The sequence below is a fragment of the Macaca nemestrina genome, chromosome 4 (genome assembly GCF_043159975.1).
Source record: "Macaca nemestrina isolate mMacNem1 chromosome 4, mMacNem.hap1, whole genome shotgun sequence".
In the NCBI taxonomy this organism is placed as follows: Eukaryota; Metazoa; Chordata; class Mammalia; order Primates; family Cercopithecidae; genus Macaca; species Macaca nemestrina.
In genome coordinates this window covers 14,937,551-14,958,646 of record NC_092128.1, presented here as the reverse complement: position 1 = coordinate 14,958,646, position 21,096 = coordinate 14,937,551, and the positions used below count along the sequence as shown (strand labels likewise).

General features: G+C 38.8%; 2 protein-coding genes across 4 annotated transcripts in view; both read left to right on the top strand.

The window, feature by feature from the left end:
* The window catches only part of LOC105471165 (olfactory receptor 2F1-like), an 81,956-nt gene that overhangs the window by 57,669 nt on the left and 3,191 nt on the right, over window positions 1-21,096 (top strand). For all 3 annotated transcript variants that reach the window (XR_981024.2, XM_024789525.2, XM_071094312.1), the window contains 2 exons: window positions 17,086-17,233; window positions 17,610-17,805. The gene's annotated coding sequence lies outside the window, so the exon portion shown is untranslated. The remainder of the gene's footprint in view (window positions 1-17,085; window positions 17,234-17,609; window positions 17,806-21,096) is intronic.
* LOC105471166 (olfactory receptor 2F1) lies at window positions 2,132-3,085 on the top strand. The gene has a single exon (XM_011723511.2). The coding sequence runs from the start codon at window positions 2,132-2,134 to the stop codon at window positions 3,083-3,085; it is 954 nt and encodes a 317-aa protein (XP_011721813.2).

The following is a 21,096-nucleotide window of genomic DNA, read 5'->3' as shown; positions in this document are numbered from 1 at the left end:
GGAGCAAATACAGTGAAGACCACTATGTCTTTTCCCTCACTGATATGTCAGCTCTACGTGAAAATTAAGGGTAATATTCACCCTAAAAATCCATCATGTAACAACGATGGCACTTTATAGGTGTTTGCCAAGTTAATGGAAAAATGCCTGATTCAGATGCAAATCTGGAATCTAGTCAATAATAGTTGACAGGTTTTCTTTTAGTGAAATCTTTTTGAGCTTTTAGAATTTAAATTTGAATGTCTCTTTGAGGCAATCAAATGTATTCTCAGGCTCACTATTATTTTAGAAAAGTGCTGAGGGGTGCTGCTGAGGGGTGCTGCTGAGGGGTGCTGCTGAGGGGTGCTGCTGAGGGGTGCTGCTGAGGGGTGCTGCTGGGAGCATCAGGACAGAGCAGTAAAGGAGGAAATGTTGGAGCAGAAGGAAGGTCTTGAGGAGGACATTAGGGAGAGTCTAGAAAAAATGGATGTGAATGTCAACTATGAAAGGGATGAGCATTTCTGGAACTACATGTTTTGCTTAATCCTTTATCACGTAAGAGAGTTGAAGCACTGACAGTCTTTCCCTTGTAGGTAAGAGACCCTAGTCCATCCGGACCTGTTTCTGCCCTCAATGCCTCCTGCCTCCTTTCTTTCCTATTTTCCCTTATTGTGGACACTGCAATAAAAGGAAAGCTCATGAAGAGGCAGACATGGAATAAGAAGGAATTGGTTCTAATTTTTTTTTTTTTTTTTTTACAATGTAGCTTGTTTTTGTTTAATGTTCAAAATTGATGCTATAACATTAGTTTTACTGACAAAGCACTTGCTGAGCAAAAGTAAGGAGAAGGGAATCTCCATTCCAATGTACATTCAAGTGAATTCATATCTTCCTCTCTGTCTTGGACAATGAAGAAGGGTCCTTAGACATCTGCTTTCTCTTCCTCCCTCATATCTAAAAAGTCTAAGCATTCATATCCATATTTATTTTCTTTCACGGCCATAGCAACAGCAGCAAGTTGAAAAAAGCAAAAAAAAAAAAAAAAAAAAAAGAGAGACCAAGGTGCAATTACAATCCTATCCCACAAAGAGGTCAAAGGCTACCCAAAAGACCAGTCGGCCGCAGGATCCTCAAATCATCTAAGCCATTCATATACTCTCAGGTATGTTACAGATGGTCTCCAATTTTATTTGTATCTGAATTTGTGGAGAGGATGCAGGGAAAATCATGTTTGTTGGCTTACCTATCCCGACACAGACATCAGGTTACTACTAAAACACACGATTTTACAGTTGTACTACCAGTAACAGTTCAAAAAGTACTTTCCTCATATGTTATCTACATTTGATGCTAAATGTACTTGTGAGTTATGTAATAATGTCCTCTTGCATATATAATGTTTATCAATAAACCAACATCATGAATCTGCCCAATAAAATCAGGTTTAAACATGGGTTTCCAGTTCCAGATTTTTCCTCCAGGCCTTGCTTCTTCCAAATCTTTCCTTTTGTAGTAGATTTACACGTTTCATCAAAATAAGTCTAGTTGACATGTTTAAGGTAATTCTTTAACTTTCCAACCATATTCTTCTTTATTGCTTATCATTTTACCTGCTGGTTGTCATTTGAAATTCTGTCCTTTCCCTGGAATCTGAAGTAAGTTGGTAAAGACTCAGAATTCCTAATGTTGCAATGCATTATTTACTTTTGTAGTACATTTACACATTCCATCAAGATGAGTCTATTTGACATATTTAAGATAATTTGTTAACTTTCCAACCATGTTCTTCTTCATTGCTTATCATTTTACCTGCTGGTTGTCATTTGCAATCCTCTCGTTGCCCTGGAATCTGAAGTAAGTTCGTAAAGATGTAGAACTCCTAATGTTGCAATGCATCATTTCTAGGATTTAACTGACTTCCCTGACATCAAATTGTGTCTTGTAAAGGCCACAGTTTGTCTCTCTGATATAAAGTAAATGTAATGCATGTTGGGTCAAGACTGTCATTTTGGCCAATAAATGACCTGAAGTACCTGCCTAGGGCTGGCTGGCATGTACAGAATGCATTCAAACAAGTTATTCTTACGGTTATTCAACAGCTTCTGTTTTTTTTCTGACTCCCTTCACAGATTAATAATCCTTGAATATTTTAATGGGAACAGATAACCAGACTTGGGTGAGTGACTTTATTCTCCTCGGCCTGTCCAGTGACTGGGACGCTCAGGTCTCCCTCTTTGTCCTGTTCTTGGTCATGTACATGGTGACCATGCTGGGGAACTGTCTCATTGTCCTTCTGATCAGACTGGACAACCGACTCCACACTCCCATGTATTTCTTTCTTACCAACCTCTCCCTTGTCGATGTCTCCTATGCCACAAGCATCGTCCCTCAGCTGTTGGCACATTTTCTTGCAGAACATAAATCCATCCCATTCCAGAGCTGTGCAGCCCAGTTATGTTTCTCCTTGGCTTTAGGTGGGATTGAGTTTGTTCTCCTGGCAGTGATGGCCTATGACCGCTATGTGGCTGTGTGTGACCCCCTGCGATACTCGGCCATCATGCATGGAGCACTGTGTGCTAGGTTGGCCATCACATCCTGGGTCAGTGGCTTCATCAACTCTCTTGTGCAGACTGCTATCACCTTTCATCTGCCCATGTGCACTAACAAGTTTATTGATCATATATCCTGTGAACTCCTAGCTGTGATCAGGCTGGCTTGTGTGGACACTTCTTCCAATGAGGCCGCCATCATGGTGTCTAGCATTGTTTTTCTGATGACACCCTTCTGCCTGGTTCTTTTGTCCTACATCTGGATCATCTCCACCATTGTAAAGATCCAGTCTACAGAGGGAAGAAAGAAAGCCTTCCACACGTGTGCCTCTCACCTCACGGTGGTTGCCCTGTGCTATGGCCTGGCCATTTTCACTTACATCCAGCCCCACTCCAGTCTCTCTGTCCTTCAGGAGAAGTTGTTCTCTCTCTTTTATGCCATTTTGACACCAATGCTGAACCCCATGATTTACAGCCTAAGGAATAAAGAGGTGAAGGGGGCCTGGCAGAAACTATTATGGAAATTCTCTGGGTTAGCATCAAAGTTGGCAACTTGACTCACGAGCATGACTTAGAGAAAACAGCTTTACCTCAGTGTTCACCCAACTCAGATCTCACAGGTGTAAACTATGTTGTCCTGGCAACCAGGAAGGAGACGACATAACATGAACTGTGGGTGTTATGTAGGAGGCTGAGTGGTTGAGTTGGATGGGGTGTGGGATGTGGGGTTATGTTTATGAACAGTGGAGTTAGATATTGCTGTTATAAAACTTCCCACACTTCTTCCACCTCCACTCTTACAGCCTGACGATCATTGAAAAAAAATTACTACTTACTGTTTTGATTTGTCACATCGTTTGTAATCATAAACCTATTCATGGATGTTACCTTAGACCACTGGTACTTACACATCCACATTTTATAAAAGGTTATGGTGCTTCCATTAAAACAAAATGCATTTTTACATTTGAAGACTCACTTTAAATAATTTGTAGCGTAAGTCATCATACGCAGTAATTGTGTGAGTCAACATTCTGAGAAAAGTGTTATTGTCAAGACTGACTAAAATGTTTTTGTGCAGGACCTACAAAAGGTGAACATAATGTCTTTTCCTGAGTGCCGGAGGTAATTCAGTGAAAACATACCAACTCAAGGTCTTGTTTTACCTTTATAGGGTTATAATCAATGGTTGTTTGTACTAAAGACTATTATTGACCAAGAAAAGTTAAGCTTCAGGCACTCCTTGACAGTATCCAAACAGTTTGAGAAGAATTTTACTGCATATATAGGTATGTCATTTAAAATATTAAAAATGATTAATCTCTGAAAAATTCATAAGCTCTTCCTCTGAAGCTTTATTTATTTATTTTTTATTTTTATTTTTTGAGATGGAGTTTCACTCTTGTTGCCCAGGCTGGAGTGCAATGGCGTGATCTTGGCTTACTGCAACCTCTGCCTCCTGGGTTCAAGTGATTCTCCTGCCTCAGCCTCCCAAGTAGCTGAGATTACCGGCATGTGCCACCATGCCTGGCTAATTTTTAATATATTTTTTAGTAGAGATGGGGTTTCTCCATGTTGGTCAGGCTGGTCTTGAACTCCTGACCTCGGGTGATCCACCTGCCTCGGCTTCCCAAAGTGCTGGGATTACAAGTGTGAGCCACCACACCTGGCCCTCTCTGAATCTTCAGAAACACACGAAAAAGCACACAAATTATGAGATACTGTATAAAAGGTCAAAGACAGTTAATCTAATGACAAACTCTTCAGCCAAAGTCAGTGAAGGGTAAGATAATTTAATATGAATTTTTGAACATCAAAGAAGGTCAGTTAGCTGGGCAAATGTTGCCCTCAAGTCTCCACACTGAGAACTTCTCTTGCCCCCTCTGTCTTTCCTGCCCTCACACACACAACAGAGCCACAGGTGAACTTTCGTAAATCTTGTAACCTGGGCTTGTCTGACAGTGGAATTCCCTTTGAAAAGAAGCATAACTGATATAAAAGAAGGAGAAGACATAACTGAGAAAGGGGAAAGAAAAGAAAGAATACGATCATAGCTGTTCTCTCTACTCCATTGAAGGTGTCAAAGTCCTTTCTTCCTTTTGCATTTTCTTTAAGTCAGTTGATTTGCATTTCTTACATTTGTCAACACATCATCATAGAATCTAAGCTTTCTTACAGTGTTGAAGACATAGAACTCAAAGCCCATTTGATATCTGAATTTTATATTAATAGTAATGCAATCTTAAATTTTGCAAGATAGGCAGGCATCCTAAAAGATGACAATGCTGGCAAATTAAAATTTTATTTCAAGTATTATCAGTGGAGTATCTATTCTGTGTCAGTGTCAATAAATGGTTGTTGGACACAATAGTCAATATGATACCATCCTGACAAGGACAATTTCGCATAGTAGGGAAGACAGATGATGAAACAATGATAACGCATTGTGGTAAGTGTTACAGTGAAGGGAAATCTGCTGGAAATGATTGCAGAAGGCTTCCTATAAAAGGACCTTTGGGTTGAGACCAGAAATGTAAGAACAAGTTATCTAGAAGATAAGAAACCCAAACAAGAAACAACCTGTATAAAGTTGTAGAGATGTGAGCAAGAATGAAAGTCCAAAAAATGCTGGAAGTTCAATTTCAGGGCAGAGAAGAGTGAGGGAGTAGTAAGGATAAAGCAGGCGGGTTAGACATGGTCAGATCCTGGAAGGTGTCAAATGTCTAAGTATCTTTTAATTTTATTCTGATAGAAAACAATAGCCCATGGAGAATTTTTAGAAGGAGTACAGATTGAAAAAAAAATCACATTTAAAAACTATCACTCTGGCAAATGAGATAGTGGCAAAAAAGATTAGAGGCAAGACGACCAGCCTGCCTGCTGGGTCTGCTTCAGTAATACTCTTGAGACGTTAGAGATGTCTGAATGAAGTTAGATGCAATGGGAAGGAGACAAGTAAAAGTAGTGTCATTTAAAAGTGATGTCAGCTAAAACACTTCATCTCCCAGATTGGAAATGCCATCTGAATCTCATTCCTCTTCTAAAATGTGAGGATACTGTCAGAACATTCTGTACATTGTGTAGTAAACTGGAAAATTCACCATCATGAACATGCCCTATATAAAATGGTATGGGAAAGAGATAAGAAGAAAGTAATCAAAAATACAAATATATACATAATACATCAGGGAGGAAAATACATGAAGATGCTATATCTTCATTTCTGTAAGCGGTCATGTGGTCACAGCGTTTGTGACATTTCTCCATCAACCATCACACAATCCTTTGCCTTCAGACCCCTCCTAAGCATGTTGGGATTCTTCCTGGAAGGGTTATCCAAGTCTTGATATCTCAGGAAGCAGAAATGCTGAGAGTGGGCATTAGGTATGTGGAAATAGACTACTATAGTCTCATATTCTGTATTCGTCAGGGTTCTTTAGAGAGACAAGACTAATAGGATAGACGAATATATGAAAAGAAGTTTATTAAGGAGTATTGACTCACACGATCAAAAGGTAAAGTCCCACAATAGGCCTTCTGTAGGCTGAGGAGCAAGGAAGCCAGTTGGAGTTCCAAAACCTCAAAAGTAGGGAAGCCAGCAGTGCAGCCTTCAGTCTGTGGCCAAAGGCCCTAGAGCCTCTTGCCAACCACTGTTGTAGGTCCAAGAGTCCAAAAGCTGAAGAAATTGGAGTGGAGTCTGATGTTTAAGGTCAGGATGCATCCAGCACAGGAGAAAGATGGAGGCCAGAAGACTCAGGCAATCTAGTGCATCCATGTTCCTCTTCCTGCTTTTATCCTAGCCATGCTGGCAGCTGATTAGATGGTGCCCACCCAGACTGAGGGTGGGTCTGCCTCTCCCAGTCCACTGACTCAAATGTTAATCTCCTTTGGCAACATCTCCACAGACACACCCAGGAACAATACTTTGTAACCTTCAATCCAATCAAGTTGATGGTCAATATTAACCATCATATATTCCATCTATTACATTTCAATTTTTATCTTTTTTATTTGGTAGACTTTTTAATTTCAAGGCTGCACTTTCTCAGTAACTTAAATCTTCATAAATTAAATTAGTTGGATCACCTTATGACTGCACACACTTGTAATTCACAGCTGCTTGTGAAAGACATTCCCCATAGAAGGCATGACCTTTATCTTGATACAGGAATACAAAATAAGATGCTATTCTAAACTTTATTGTTTATTTAGGCATTAAATAGAAAAAATTTAAAAAGGCACTGAAAAGCATTTGAAAATAACATGTTTTTCATTAGTTAATAACCATAAAAACACCACTGAAGGTTTTCCTTAAATATCTAATACATATAAAAATTACAGTTTGTTTAAATAAGAATCTGAATGAGACCCATATATTCCAATTGTCTACTATGCCTCTGAGAATTCTTCTACTCTATCAATTAATAAATTTATAGTAATTTAGTAACCTATAAATTCTGCTTTCTTACTGTTGGAATTATTTTGTAAATAAAACTGCATCATTTGTTTCTGTTGGATCTCTCATACAGTCTAGATTTTTTGCTGACATCCCTATAGTATAATTTTACATGTTATTTTATTTCTGTATCTCCCGTTTAATCCAGAGGTTTCATCAGACTTATTTATTTATTTTTCTGACAATAGTATTTCACAGATGGTCACATGTCCTTCTAGCAAGAAGCACACAATGTTTGCAGCAAGAAACACAATGTTTCTTTTTTTTTTTCTGGGGATTGTTACAGTTATTATATCGCACAGGTCAGGATTTTTCAAAAGTGCCAAATATCTATTGACATTTTGGGCTGAATAATTATTTGTTATGGGGGCTATTTTGTGCATGGTAGGATACTTAGCAACATTCCTAACATCTACCTACTAGATGGCCCTAGTACTCCCTCCCCACTAGGCAATGCCAATATTGCCCCCGATAGAGAAGGACTGACCTAGCTCTATTAATTTATTAGGGGTTCAACATGATGAGAGTCTATCATCCTTTTCTCTTTATAATCTAAAATACGTTTACAGAGAGAAACTTCCACCTCATCACTATTTCATCCTCCTGAGGTACAGTTGGTATGAGAAAGGCAAAATAAATTTTTAAATTTTTCCTCTTTGCCACTTTTCAATACAACAAATGAGGTGAGGTTTTTTTTCATTATAGTCGTGTACTCACATTTATTCGATGTGTCTTAATCCATGACAATTATTGTCTTTATTGATGTTCAAACTGCCCCATATTTGGTGAACGTGAGCCTATTTTAGTTCCACTTTATTTTACAAAGTCCCACAAACTTTGTGACTCAAAACATTACAAAATTATTACCTTAACATTACAAAGGTCAGAGTCTGATATGGGTTCTACTAGGGCAAAATCAAGCTGTTGCCAGAGCTACGTTTCTCCCTGGGGTCTCTGGGGAAGATTCCATTTCTTGCTTTCCTGCTTTTTGAGCTGACCTCCACTCCTTGGCTCGTGGCTCCTCCTTCCACAAGACCAACAGCACAGCAAACCTCTCTGTGACTCTGATCCTCCACTCCACTCTGTCCTCCTTATGATGACAGATAAATGATCCTCTGTCATCACACATCTTTCTTCTGGCCCTGATCCTCGTATCTTGTTCTTTACAAGAAACTTGTGATTACACTGGGGCCACCCAGATTGTCCAGGACAATATCCCAATTTAAAAATCCTTCATTTAGATGCATCTGCAAGGCCCTTTTATCATGTACAATAGCGTATTCACAGGATATTCCATATTCATACAGGAACCTTAGTGTGCTACTATTTGCTACCCCTCATTTTTACACTTTTATTTTCAAAGATTTTACATTAACATAAACTATGAATACAAATAATTGCTATGCTGTTTCAGCTTTGGCTGTGCAGAAGCTCTTTAGTTTAATTAGGTCAATTATCCTGTAGTCTGTTAAATATTTAAAAGTGAATTTTATGTTAACCTTAAATCTTACCATTTCCAGGATGACCTACCTTCCTTTTCTTTTCTTTTCCTTTCTTTTCTTTTTTTTTCTTTTTTCCTTTCTTTTTCTTTTCTTTTCTATTCTATTCTTTTCTTTTCTTTCTTTTTTCTTTTCTTGTATAGATCCAATTTTCTGTCTGGTATTCTATTCCTGAAGAATTTCTATTAACACTTCTTCTGGGGCCAGGCGCGGTGGCTCACACCTGTAATCCCAGCACTTTGGGAGGCTGAGGCGGGCGGATCACGAGGTCAGGAGATCGACACCAACCTGGCTAACATGGTGAAACACCGTCTCTACTAAAAATACAAAAAATTAGCTGGGTGTGGTGGCGGGTTCCTGTAGTCCCAGCTACTTGGGAAGCTAAGGCAGGAGAACGGTGTGAACCCAGGAGGTGGAGCTGGCAGTGAGCCGAGAACACACCACTGCACTCTAGCCTGGGCGACAGAGCAAGACTCTGTCTCAAACAAACAAACAAAAAACACTTCTTCTGGTCTAAGTCTGCTGGAAATATATTTATTTGCTTTTTTTCTGAAAAAGAATTTATTTTTCTTTAATTTTCAAAAACATATTTTCTCTGCATGTAAAATTCTTAGCTGATAGTTTTCCCCATCTCACAGTTTTAAAGATGTAACTCCATTTTCTTCTGGCTAGCATAGTTTCTGACAAGATATCTGCATTGATTTGTGTTTTTGTTTTTCTGTGTATGATGTATCTTTTTTTTCCCTTGGTCTGTTTTCAAGGTTTTCACTTTTATTTTAGCTTTTTGACAGTTTGAATACCATGAATGTAGACTTTCCTTTGCTTATTTTCAGTTATGCTATTTGGCTGAGCCTCTTGGATTTGAGCTCCAATTTCTTTTATTTTTTTTCTCAGTCATTATCTCTTCAAATACTTCTCCGTTTACTTTGCTTTGATTTCTCTTCTGGAATTTTCAAATTTTATGTATGTTAGATTGTTTGATATTGTACCACAGTCCTTGGCTGCTCTCTTCTATTTTATCATTATTATTATTTTCTCTTTGTGCTTCAGTCTTGCTAATCCCTATTGATTTACCTTTATCTTCACTGATTGTTTCTTGGCTCTCTTGAACCCACTCATCAGCATTCTTCATCTGTTATTATGTTCTTCATGTCCAGCATTTCCATTTGATTCTTTCATACAGTTTTCAATTTACAGTACAAATTCCTTATACATTTACAGAGGCTGACCATCTTTTCCACAGGATCTGTTCACTTATCAAAGAGAGTTATTTTAAGTCCCTGTGTGATAGTTCCTATATTCAGGCCATATTTGATTCTGGTTGTGTTAATTCTTTTGCTCAGTGACATTTTTTTCCAGCTTTTTCCTCTGATCTTTAATTTTGGTTAGATCCAAACATTGTGTGTGTAGGATACTAGACTCTGAGAAAAAATAAGAGTATGACTTGAAATGGGCATGCCTCTTTTGCTTGTCCTGCAGTATTTTTTCTTTTTCAACTTTATTTTAGGATCAGGAGGTACATGTGAAGGTTTGTTGCAAAGGTACATTGCACGATGCTGAGGTTTACGGTATGACTGAACCCATCACTCAGGTAGTGAGCATAGTACCCAACAGCTAGTATTTTTAGTTTTTTCCCTCCTCTCTTTCTCCCCTTTATACTAGTCCCCATTGTCTGTTGTTCCCTTTTCTATGTCCATGTGTACACAATGTTTAGCTGCCACTTATAAATGAGAACATGGGTATTCTGTTTCTATGCTAGTTTGCTTAAGGTAATGGCCTTCAGCTCCATCCATGTTGCCACATAGGATGTGATTTTATTTTTCTTTATGGCTGCATAGTATTCCATAGTATATATGTACCACATTTTCTTTATCTAATTCATCATTGATGGACACCTAGGTTGATTACATGACTTTGCTATTGTGAATAGCACTGCAATGAACATATAGGTGCATGTGTCCTTTTAATAGAATGATTTATTTTCCTTTGGGTATATACTCAGTAATAGGATTGTTAGGTTGGATGGTAGTTCTACTCTCAGTTGTTTGAGAAATCTCCAAACTTCTCTCCACGGTGACTGGACTAGTTTACCCTTCCACAGACAGTGTATACATGTCCGTTTTTCTCCATTGCCTTGCCAACATCTGTTTTTTTCTATTTTTTTAATTTTTTAGCCATCCTGGCTGGTGTTAGATGTACCACTGTTGTTTTGATTTGCATTTCTCTGATGATTAGTAATAATGAGCATTTTTTCATATGTTTGTTGGCCGCTTGTATGTCTTCTTTTGAGAAGTATCTCTTCATGTCCTTTGTTCACTTTTTAAAGAGGTTATTTGCTTTTGACTTATTGATTTAAGTTTCTCATAGATTCTGGATATTAGACTTTTGTTGGATGCATGCTTTGCAAATATTTTCTCCCATTCTGTGTGTTTTCTGTTTACTCTGTTGATAGTTTCTTTTGCTGTGGAGAAGCTCTTTAATTTAATTAGGTCCCACATGTCCATTTTTGTTGTTGCTGCAATTGCTTTTGAAAACTTAGCCATACATTCTTTGCTAAGGCCAATTTCAAGAAGGGTATTTTCCAGGTTTTATTCTGGAATTCTTATAGTTTGAGATCTTACTTTTAAGTATCTAATCCACCTTCAGTTAATTTTTGTATATGGAGATAAGTGATCATCCAGTTTCATTGTTTTGCATATGGATAGCCAGTTATCTCAGCACAATTTATTGAATTGGGAGTCTTTTTCCAATTGCTAATTTTTGTCAGGTTTATTGATTACCAGATGATTGTAGATGTGCAGCTTTATTTTTGGTTCTCTATTCCGTTCCTTGCTTTGTGTGTCTGTTTTTATGCCAGTATTATACATTTTCTGGTTACTGTAGCAGCATATTATGAAATAAGGTAATGTGATGCCTCCAGCTTTGGTTTTTTGTTATTATTGTTTGTTTGTTTTTTCTTAGGATTGCTTTGGCTATTTGGGCTCTTTTTGTTTTCCCTGTGAATTTTAGAATAGCTTTCTCTAATTTGAAAAATGATATTGGCAGTTTGAACAGGAATAGCATTGAATCTGTACATTGCTTTGAGCAGTATGACCATTTAAATGATATTGATTTTTCCAATCCATAAGCATGGAACGTTTTTCCATTTATTTGTGTTGTCTCCAATTTCTTTGAGCAGTGAATGAAGTTGAGACACAAAAATCCATATAAGAGATCAATGATTCCAAAAGTTGATTTTTAAAAAAATAAATAAGATCAATAGACCACTAGCTAGATTAACAAAAAAAAAAATAGAAGAGATCTAAATAAGCACAGTTAGGAATGACGGCTATGACGTTACACAAAAAAAAATAGAAGAGATCTAAATAAGCACAGTTAGGAATGACGGCTATGATGTTACAACTGATCCCACGTAAATACAAAAGAACCACAGAGACTGTTATGAACACTTCTATGCACACAAATTAGAAAACCTGGAGAACCTGGATAAATTCCTGGAAACACACAACTTCCCAAGATTTAACCAGGAAGAAACTAAAAGCCTGAAAAGACCAATAATGAGTTCTGAAATTGAATCAGTAATTTAAAAAACCTGTCAATAAATAAATAAATACAAACAAACTATGGAACAGATGGATTAATAGCCAAATTCTACCCTATGTAAAAAAGAACTGATGCTGAAGAAGGGGCTTCTCTCTAACTTGTTCTACAAAACCAGCATCATCATCTTGGTACCAAAGTCTGTTAGAAACACAACAAAAAAAGATAATTTTGGTCCAATATCATTGGTGGATGATGCAGAAATCCTCAAAAAACATGAGCAAACCAAATCCAGCAGCCTATCAAAGAGTTAATTCATCATGATCAAGTAAGCTTTATTCCTGGGATACAAGGTTGGTTCAACATACACAAATCAATAAATATGATTCGCCACATAAACAGACTTAAAGACAAAAACCATATGGTCATCTCAATAGATGCAGAAAAATCTTTTTATAAAATCCAACATTTTTTTCATGAAAAAAAAAAACACTCTCGACAAAGTAGGCAAAAGGGACGTACCTCAAAATCATAAGAGCCTTTTATGACAAACCCACAGCTAACATCATACTGAATAGGCAAAAATTGGAACCAGTCCCACTGAGAACTGAAACTAGACAAGGATGCCCAATCTCACCACTCCTTTTCGGTATGGTACTGGAAGTCCTAGCCAGAGCAATCAGGCAAGAGAAAGAACCATAAGGCATCTGAATAGGAAAATAAGAAGTTAAATTATCTCTCTTCAGTGACAATATGATTCCAAACCTAGAAAACCCAAAGGACTTTGCCAAAAGACTCCTGGAACTTATACACAACTTCAGTAAAGTTTCAGAGTACAAAAATCAGTATAGTTTCTATATACCCATAGCATTCTAACTCAGAGCCAAATCAAATGCACAAGCCCATTTGCAGTAGCCACATGCTCAAAATAAGATACCAAGGAATACAGCTAACAAGGGGGTAAACAATCTCTACAAGAAAAACCACAAAACACTGTTGTCCTACAGTTTTGTGTGTTGTGTGTGTGTAGGTAGGTCCAGGGGATGTGGGAATCAGTGGCATCCGGGGTTGACCTGGATTTGAGTTTTGTTGTTGATTATCCTCCGTGCACCAATGAATCTAAATTTCTCTAGCATTGAGCATTGCTTGTGCTTGGGGTGAAGAGTTAATTGTTGGAGGGTTTTCTCAAACATTGCTGGTCCACCCTCAGTTTTAAGCTCTTACTGTGAGACTCCACACCATACTGTGTCTTTCCACATGCTGCCTTTTGTCCATGGTAAACTTAAGCCACAATACCTGCTCTTCAATTCTTGCTGTCCTGGTGACAGAGAATGGGGATTATGCTTTGCTATTCCAGATCTATCTCAGTCTTAGGCACATCGTTTGTCCTTGTCCCTGGGTCACAGTGATCCAGTCTCTTTCCCAGCCTTAGGACAGGGCTCATGGTCTGGACTCAGGGCTAGAAAGTGTTTATTTTTGTTTGTTTGCTTTTTCCTTCCCTCGGCAGTAGTCTTCCTCTGTCTGTGGGGAAAAAATCGTTCCTGCCCTTCCTCCAGTGAGTGATTCCGGGTTTCGTCCCATGCGGGAGACAGACTTGGTAAGAGTGAGTGGGCTTCCTGTCTTCCTGCAGCCACTATTGCTGCCCTTACCTCAACCTGCATCGTAAAGGAGGCTTTCTGTGGCGTTTCACCCTCCCTCAAGCATTCTCATCAGGACATTCCAAGTCTCCAAGTCTGAGAATAAAATATTGAGAAAAGATGTAAACTTCTCATTTATCTGCGGTTCCTGATTCTCACAGTACCTCACACTTAACCTTCAGCAATTTGGCAAAGCAATTCTTACTAGCACCTAGGGTGGCCTCATTTTCCTCTCATGCTCTGGCCCAGGTAACACAGAGCTCACGCCCCATGTCTTTCTGGGGTTACCTGTATTTCCTCAGATTTCATGCTAGTTAGTTTCCCTACAACCTCAGCTCTCTTATCAATTCAAGAATAGTTACAGTTGTGTAGGTTATCAAACCTTTTCTGGTTTTAGGATGGAAGCAATGCTCTTTCCAGCTTTTTACAACCTAAGTGAAAGCTAGAACAAGCTCAATTACCATTTTTCCTTTTTAAATAGACTTTATTTTTTGAGCAGTTTTACATTCATAGACACGTTTAACAGAGAGTTCACATATCTCCACTCCCCACCATGCCATACTACCATGCACTCTTCTCTGTTACCAACATCCATCTCCAGAATGACACATTTTCAATTACTTTTTTTTTTTTTTTTGAGACAGAGTCTCACTCTGTCATCCAGGCTGGAGTGCAGTGGCACGATCTTGGCTCACTACAACCTCCGCTTCCTGGGCTCAAGTGATTCTCCTGCCTCAGCCTCCCTAGTAACTGGGACTATAGTGGCGTGCCACCACGCCCAACTAATTTTTTGTATTTTTAGTAGAGAGGGGGTTTCACCGTGTTAGCCAGATTGGTCTCCATCTCCTGACCTCATGATCTGCCCGCCTCGGCCTCCCAAAGCGCTGGGATTACAGGTGTGAGCCACCGCGCCCGGCCTCAATTACTTTTTAATGTCAGTTTTAACAGTGTGAGAAAATGTGTGCTAAGGTTAAGCTAAGTAAACTGTAACGATGGCAAATGATGCTTTTTAGGCCAAGGAATTGCGAGCCCAACAAACTGCTTCTCTGGAAGTAGCCAACTCTAATTATATGCATAATTCCTAGCAGGAAGTAGTTTGTTATATTCATGTTTATTTTTCTGCAATACCAAGGGTATGAATTTATAGTAAATATTAGTGTGCCTTTATGAATGCTTGTTGAAGGAACTCATTCAATTTCGAGATAGACAACTATGAAGCAGTCTTAAAAATGGAAGTAGATAGGTACATGGTGGTACTGAGGAATTACCGGTATTTGACTTGGTAGACGAATAAATAAATAGAGAAATGATTCATTTAAGGGCACATACTGGATAAAGAACACATCAGACAATGACACTATGCTTGCATTATCTCAAAATTGTGTGAAATCTCTTCATATATATTAAAAATTTGAAGAGGTACGCAAAGTTAATCTGTTGTATTATTTTGGATAACTTTCTTCCTTTCTCTTTTTTTCCCAGTAGAACATAAGATTCACTTTTTCTACATCTAAGATTCACTTTTCTACATAAGTCAAATGAGCTTAGGGACTGCACTATGGAAACTTGCTAGAGTGAGGAAACTACACTGGAAAAGAATATTCTGAGATATGAGGGACAAGAGCTCTAGAGAAGGTGTAACATAAACATAAAAATAAAAATTACATTTTTATTGAATAAAAAGCATTGAATTTTTTATTCAATGCTATTATTTTGCAACTTAAATAGTACCATGAGACATACACTGGATATCCATGGACTCTTGTAAAGTTCACAGTGGCCCATTATATTCTTTGCATATATCTCAGCAGAACAAAGCACAACTCTCTTGTCTCCGGAAGGAGAAATAAGAGAATACTAGAGCCAAGGGAGAGGGTTTATTTTTTCCCTTTAACCCGTTGTGAATATAGGCCTATTCACTGCTCACTGGAATCGGTGCATTGAAGGATAAAAGCTAGATTTGGGTTATAGGGGAATAGCCTAAAACTCTACCAAGCAAGCTTTTATGAATTTTTTTTAGAGTGACCTAAGGCTTCAGTGGGGTTCTGCAGGAAACAGGGATAGAGAAGAACAGTCTTCCACAAGAAAAATAAGAGTGGCATGGAGGCCCTGCCCTTGAGAATTGGGAGTGGTGACAGCAATTAACACTCTAATGCATGAAGCTCCTGAGGGGAATCTATCAGCTCTGTGTTGCCAATGCAGCCACTCCCACACTCCATTACTTCTGTGTGTATGAGCCAATTTGGGAGTACCTGTAACCTTCTTCCGTAGTTTCCCTCAAACGTATGCTAGTTCCGGGTAATTTCCCAAGAGGTTGGGGCACTAAATCTTTATGGTCCACCACTTTGTTGGAGGGGGGCCTTGCTTAGAAAACAACTTAATACTAGACTGAGGTAGACATGACCATTGCAGGCACTGATTAACATTTGAGAGCTCATCACAGAACTATCTTCAGAGGGTGGGTACAAACAGAGGCTTAAAGAGGGGCAAAAATAGTACAATATGATTTATTAGGAAGTTTCAATCAGAAATACAAACTATGAATGCGAAACCTCTTATTTATTTATTTATTTTATTTTTATTATTATTATTTTTGACAGAGTGTCACTCTTTCACCTAGGCTGGAGTGCAGTGGTGCAATCTCGGCTCACTGCAACCTCCACCTCCCGGGTTCAAGCAATTCTCCCTGCCTCAGCCTCCCGAGTAGCTGGGATTACAGGCACCCACCATAACATCTGGCTAATTTTTGTATTTTTTAGTAGAGACGGGGTTTCACCATGTTGGCCAGGCTCAGATCACCTGACCTCAGGTGATCTGCCAGCCTCGGTCTCCCAAAGTGGTGAGATTACAGGTGTGAGCCACCATGCTCAGCCTGAAACCTGCTCATCTTAAGTATTGTAACAAATGTAGGAAAGTAATTTTGCTTTCTGAAGGCCAGAGGCTTAAGTACATTTTTGTTGTATGTTTATTCAATTCCAGACTTTAGTATTAGCAGAGAAAAAAAGAAGGGGTAAAAACTGAGACTGGAGAAGAGAATGATTATTAACTAAAAAATAGAGATACCATGGATAAATTCTATATCATTTTTGGGGAAGATGCTTAGGTGAGAAGGCTAGATAAATAAAACATTTCATGAACATGTAGTAGGGGTATATTACCTTTCCAGAAAATAAAAATTGTCAATTATTTTAAAGTCTGTCATCTCAATTATTCTCCTAAGAGTGTGTATACTAAATATTTTGACTTTCTTTTCTTTCTTTCTTTTTCTGTGTTGCCCAGGCTGGAGAGCAGTAGCACAATCATAGCTAACTTAACTTTGAGCTCCTGGACTCAAGCAATCTTCCACCTTCAGCCTCCTGAGTGGCTAGGACTACAGGTATGTGCCACTACGGCCAGTTAACTAAAAAACTTTTTTTTTTTTGTAGGGTTGGGGTCTTACTCTGTTGCCCAGACTGATTTTGAACACTTGACCTCAAGCAATCCTCCAGCCTCAGTCTCTCACAGTGCTGGGATTACAAGCATGAACCACCATGGCCAGCCATATTTTCTTTTCAATAGAAACAAAAATGAAATGTAAGATAATTAAATTAATTGTTCAAAGTTAAAAGGCTCTTAGAATGCAAACTGGGCCCGCAGTTGAGGTCTCCTGACTGTCATTCAGCATCTCTCAAATGAGCTTAGGGATTGCACTATGGAAACTTGCTAGAGTGAGGAAACTACACTGGAAAAGAATATTCTGAGATATGAGGGACAAGAGCTCTAGAGAAGGTGTAGCATAAACAGAGTGAGACCATGATAAATTATGTCTCTAGGGTGAACTTCAGAATTGCACGTTTCAGAAACTAGGTCTCAGTAATTGGATTCAGATTATGTGAAAAGTCAGACAACCAAATCAAGACAGGAAGTAGATAACAAGACCCCAAAGAAGTAAAGCTATTTTTCTTCTCAGGATATAAAACCATCTTGGGGACACTGTCTGCCCAGTGGCACTGGGTTCTCCATTCCCCAGCGCTAGGATGATGAAAATACTCCTCTCCAAGATGGATGTATTTCGTGTATATCAAAACCAAGTGTTCAACAACAGGTCAGATGAATCTTTCGCTAAACAAAAATTCCATTTCCACTGAGAGCTGCACTGTATAAAGGTAAGCTTCTTGTTTGTTTGGACCAGCATGAAAGAGAAATAGCTGTTAAGTTGTGCATCTTATCTTCATGTGCTCTGTTTCTGTGTTCAGAACTCTGCGTCAGCTGAGGTTGTAGAGAGCTCCAAAAGGAGGCCACATATGATGAAGACTCAAAAAAGTTTTACAAAAGATGATGTACAAACAAATTTTCCCAGGAGAAAACCTTTTGGTCTTTTACTCCCTAGCAGTGGGGCATCATATATGTAGTGATGTACAGCATCATCTCTATGACATGGGGAAGACTCACTATGCCTGACTATGTTTGCGATTGGATTCAAGCCTTATCCAAGATTGTATCCGACTCATCCTCTGTTTGAATTGACAAAGAGAGTGGAAAGGATTATAAAATGGGAATGATGAGGACAAAGGGAAATGTAGATGAAGATTAAGAGGAAGATGAATGATAAGCAATAGAAGATATAAAGGAAGAGGATTTACTCATGGGGAGGAGGAGGGAAAAATAAAAGATGGTTCATTGGAAGAGTGGGACAAATCTAATTCTGTTGATAGAAATAAAGAGGACAGGGTGGAATTTCATTTGTGGATAGGGGAGTACAGGCATTTGTGAGACATTTAGGAAACATTCATTCAGCTTTTGCAGAATGCATTTGGAGTTTTGGAGGGAAATCTAGAAGGTAAATGTGAAATCGAGAGTGAGCCATATAGAGCTGATATTAATTATTATAGCTAGAAATAACAAGCCTTCCAATAAAAACTTTAGAAGTAGAGTCCGACTTCTGAGCACAGAACCTTAGCAAATGCTCATAGAACGGAGCAGGAGAACTAAGAAGGTTAAGAATGCTCACAAGGCAAATGGATTGGAGGAAGATCAGGACAGAAGTGCATGACAGAGTTGTGACTTTGAAGGAACAAATAGGTAACATTGTTAAAAGCTGAGTGAAGAATGCAAATAGAATAAAATTCTCTGGAATTGCTGATGACAGGTTATCAGTAACCTTTAAGTTTTCAAATTCGGCCGGGCACGGTGGCTCACGCCTGTAATCCCAGCACTTTGGGAGGCTGAGGCAGGCAGATCACCTGAGGTCGGGGAGACCAGCCTGGCCAACATGGTAAAACCCCGTCTTTACGAAAAATACCAAAAATTAGCCAGGCGTAGTGGTGGGCTCCTGTAATCCCAGCTACTCAGGAGGCTGAGACAGGAGAATCGCTTGAATCTGGGAGGCAGAGGTTGTGGTGAGCCGAGATTGCGCCACTGCACTCCAGCCTGGGCGACAGAGCAAAACTCCATCTAAAAAAAAAAAAAAAAAAAAAAAAAAAATTCAAATTCTATAGATTAGTGAGGGTAGAAATTTCCACTGGCTAAGGAATGAATATCAGGAAATAAATCCAGAAAATGGATTCTAGTCATTAGGGATGTGAAATGAAGGGGGATTTAGAATGCTATCTATACGCTAAAGCTTCCTAAATATTTTCTGTATATTTTCTTTTATAATGAGGGAGAAGGAGTTGCTTAGGAGCAAGAGGAACGTGAGGATGGTAGAGAGGAGGAGTAAGTGGTTAAAGAAGATTCTGAAAGAGAGAGAGTGAAATCAAGACTAAGGATCATCAGTAAATAACAAACACCTGCCTGTTCCAGCACTCCTGTAGGAACTTTAGTCGTCCAACTCCTTTAATTTCACCCAGGACCTTTCAGCTGGCCAATATTAGGCACATTTCACACATGAAGAATATGAGGCTCAGAGATGCTAAGTATCTTGCTCCAAGTCTCGGGAAGCAGAACAAACAGATGTGGTTCCACAACAGAAGCTGTTAGACTCTGAAGTTCACATTTTCTCTGAGATGAGACACTGTCACTCATTTGTAATGTGACAAGGACTATAGTGGAGAGACGTGTAGGGTGGCTGAGAGGAGCACAGTCAGTCACGGGCTCGCAGGGTCTCCTGTTGGGCAGAGGAGAAAATGATCTGGTGACAATCACTGTGTCTGTCTTTTTCCCCACTGATGAGCAAACGCTTCGAGAACAGGGAAGGGTGATCTTCACCCTGAAATCAGCATCTTGCAAAGATGGCACTGCAAGATATTTGCCTAATTAGTGGAAAAAATGTCTACTTCTGGTGCACATCTTCTATTTATTCAACAAGGGTTGGCAGTTATTTTTAAGTAAAATATATACTTGAGGTTGTAGAATTTAATTAGAATGTCTTCTCTGAGGCAATCAGATGTATTCTCAGGCCGGTCAGGATTGAAGAAAAGCACCCTGAGGGGTGCTGGTGGGAGCATCAGGACAGAGCAGTAAAGGCGGAAGTGTTGGAGGCGGAAGAAACTTTTGAGGAGAACATTATGGGAGAGTTTAGAAAAAATAAATGTGACTCTGAACCATGAAGGAGACGAGCATTTCTGGAACTACATATTTTGTTTAATACTTTATCGACTTGCAGCATTGACAGTCTTTCTCGTGTAGCTAAGACATTCTAGTTTGCCCTGCTTCTGCCCTCAATGCCCCCTGCCTCCTTTCTCTCCTAGTTTCCCTTACTGTGTACACTGCAATAAAAGAAAAGTTAGTGAATAGGTGGACATGAAATAAGAAGGAGTCAGTTCTAAAACTTTTTCAAATGTAACCTGTTTCTGTTTAAGGTTCACAATTGATGATGTAGCACATTAGTTTTACTGAAAAAGCATTTGCAAAAGAAAACATCAGGGAATCTCCATTCCAAAACACATCTTCCCTGAAGACAGGGAAGAAGGGTCTTTAAACACCTGCTTTGGCTACATCCCTTGTGTCTAAAATGTCTAAGCATTCATCTTTTTGTTCGCTTTCTTTTAACCCCGCATTTAAAGGATAGATTCTTAACAGTAGCAAGTTGAAAAGAGAAAAATACAAAGAACAAGATGCCATCACAATGTCCTCCTTTATCCCACTAATGATTGAAGAAACCAAAGCCTATCAAAAAGGCCAGTGAATCCTCAAAGCATCCAAGCCTTCAGATCTATCAGAGGTTGCTATCAATTTATATTTGATTTTGTGGAGGGTATATGACAGTAAACACATTTGCTACTTTACCCCAAGGCAGAAGTCATCTTACTGCGAACACCCATAGTACTATAGTAGTACTACCAATTAGTGTACACCAAGTACTTTCCTATAACCTATCTAAGTTTGACCTTAAATGTAACTATAAGTCATTTAATAGTAATCTATCTTAGGTATGAAACTTGTCACTAAACAAAAATCACCTACCTGCTAGATAAAACCTAGGTTCTCTGATTCCAGGCTCTTTCCACAAGACCCTT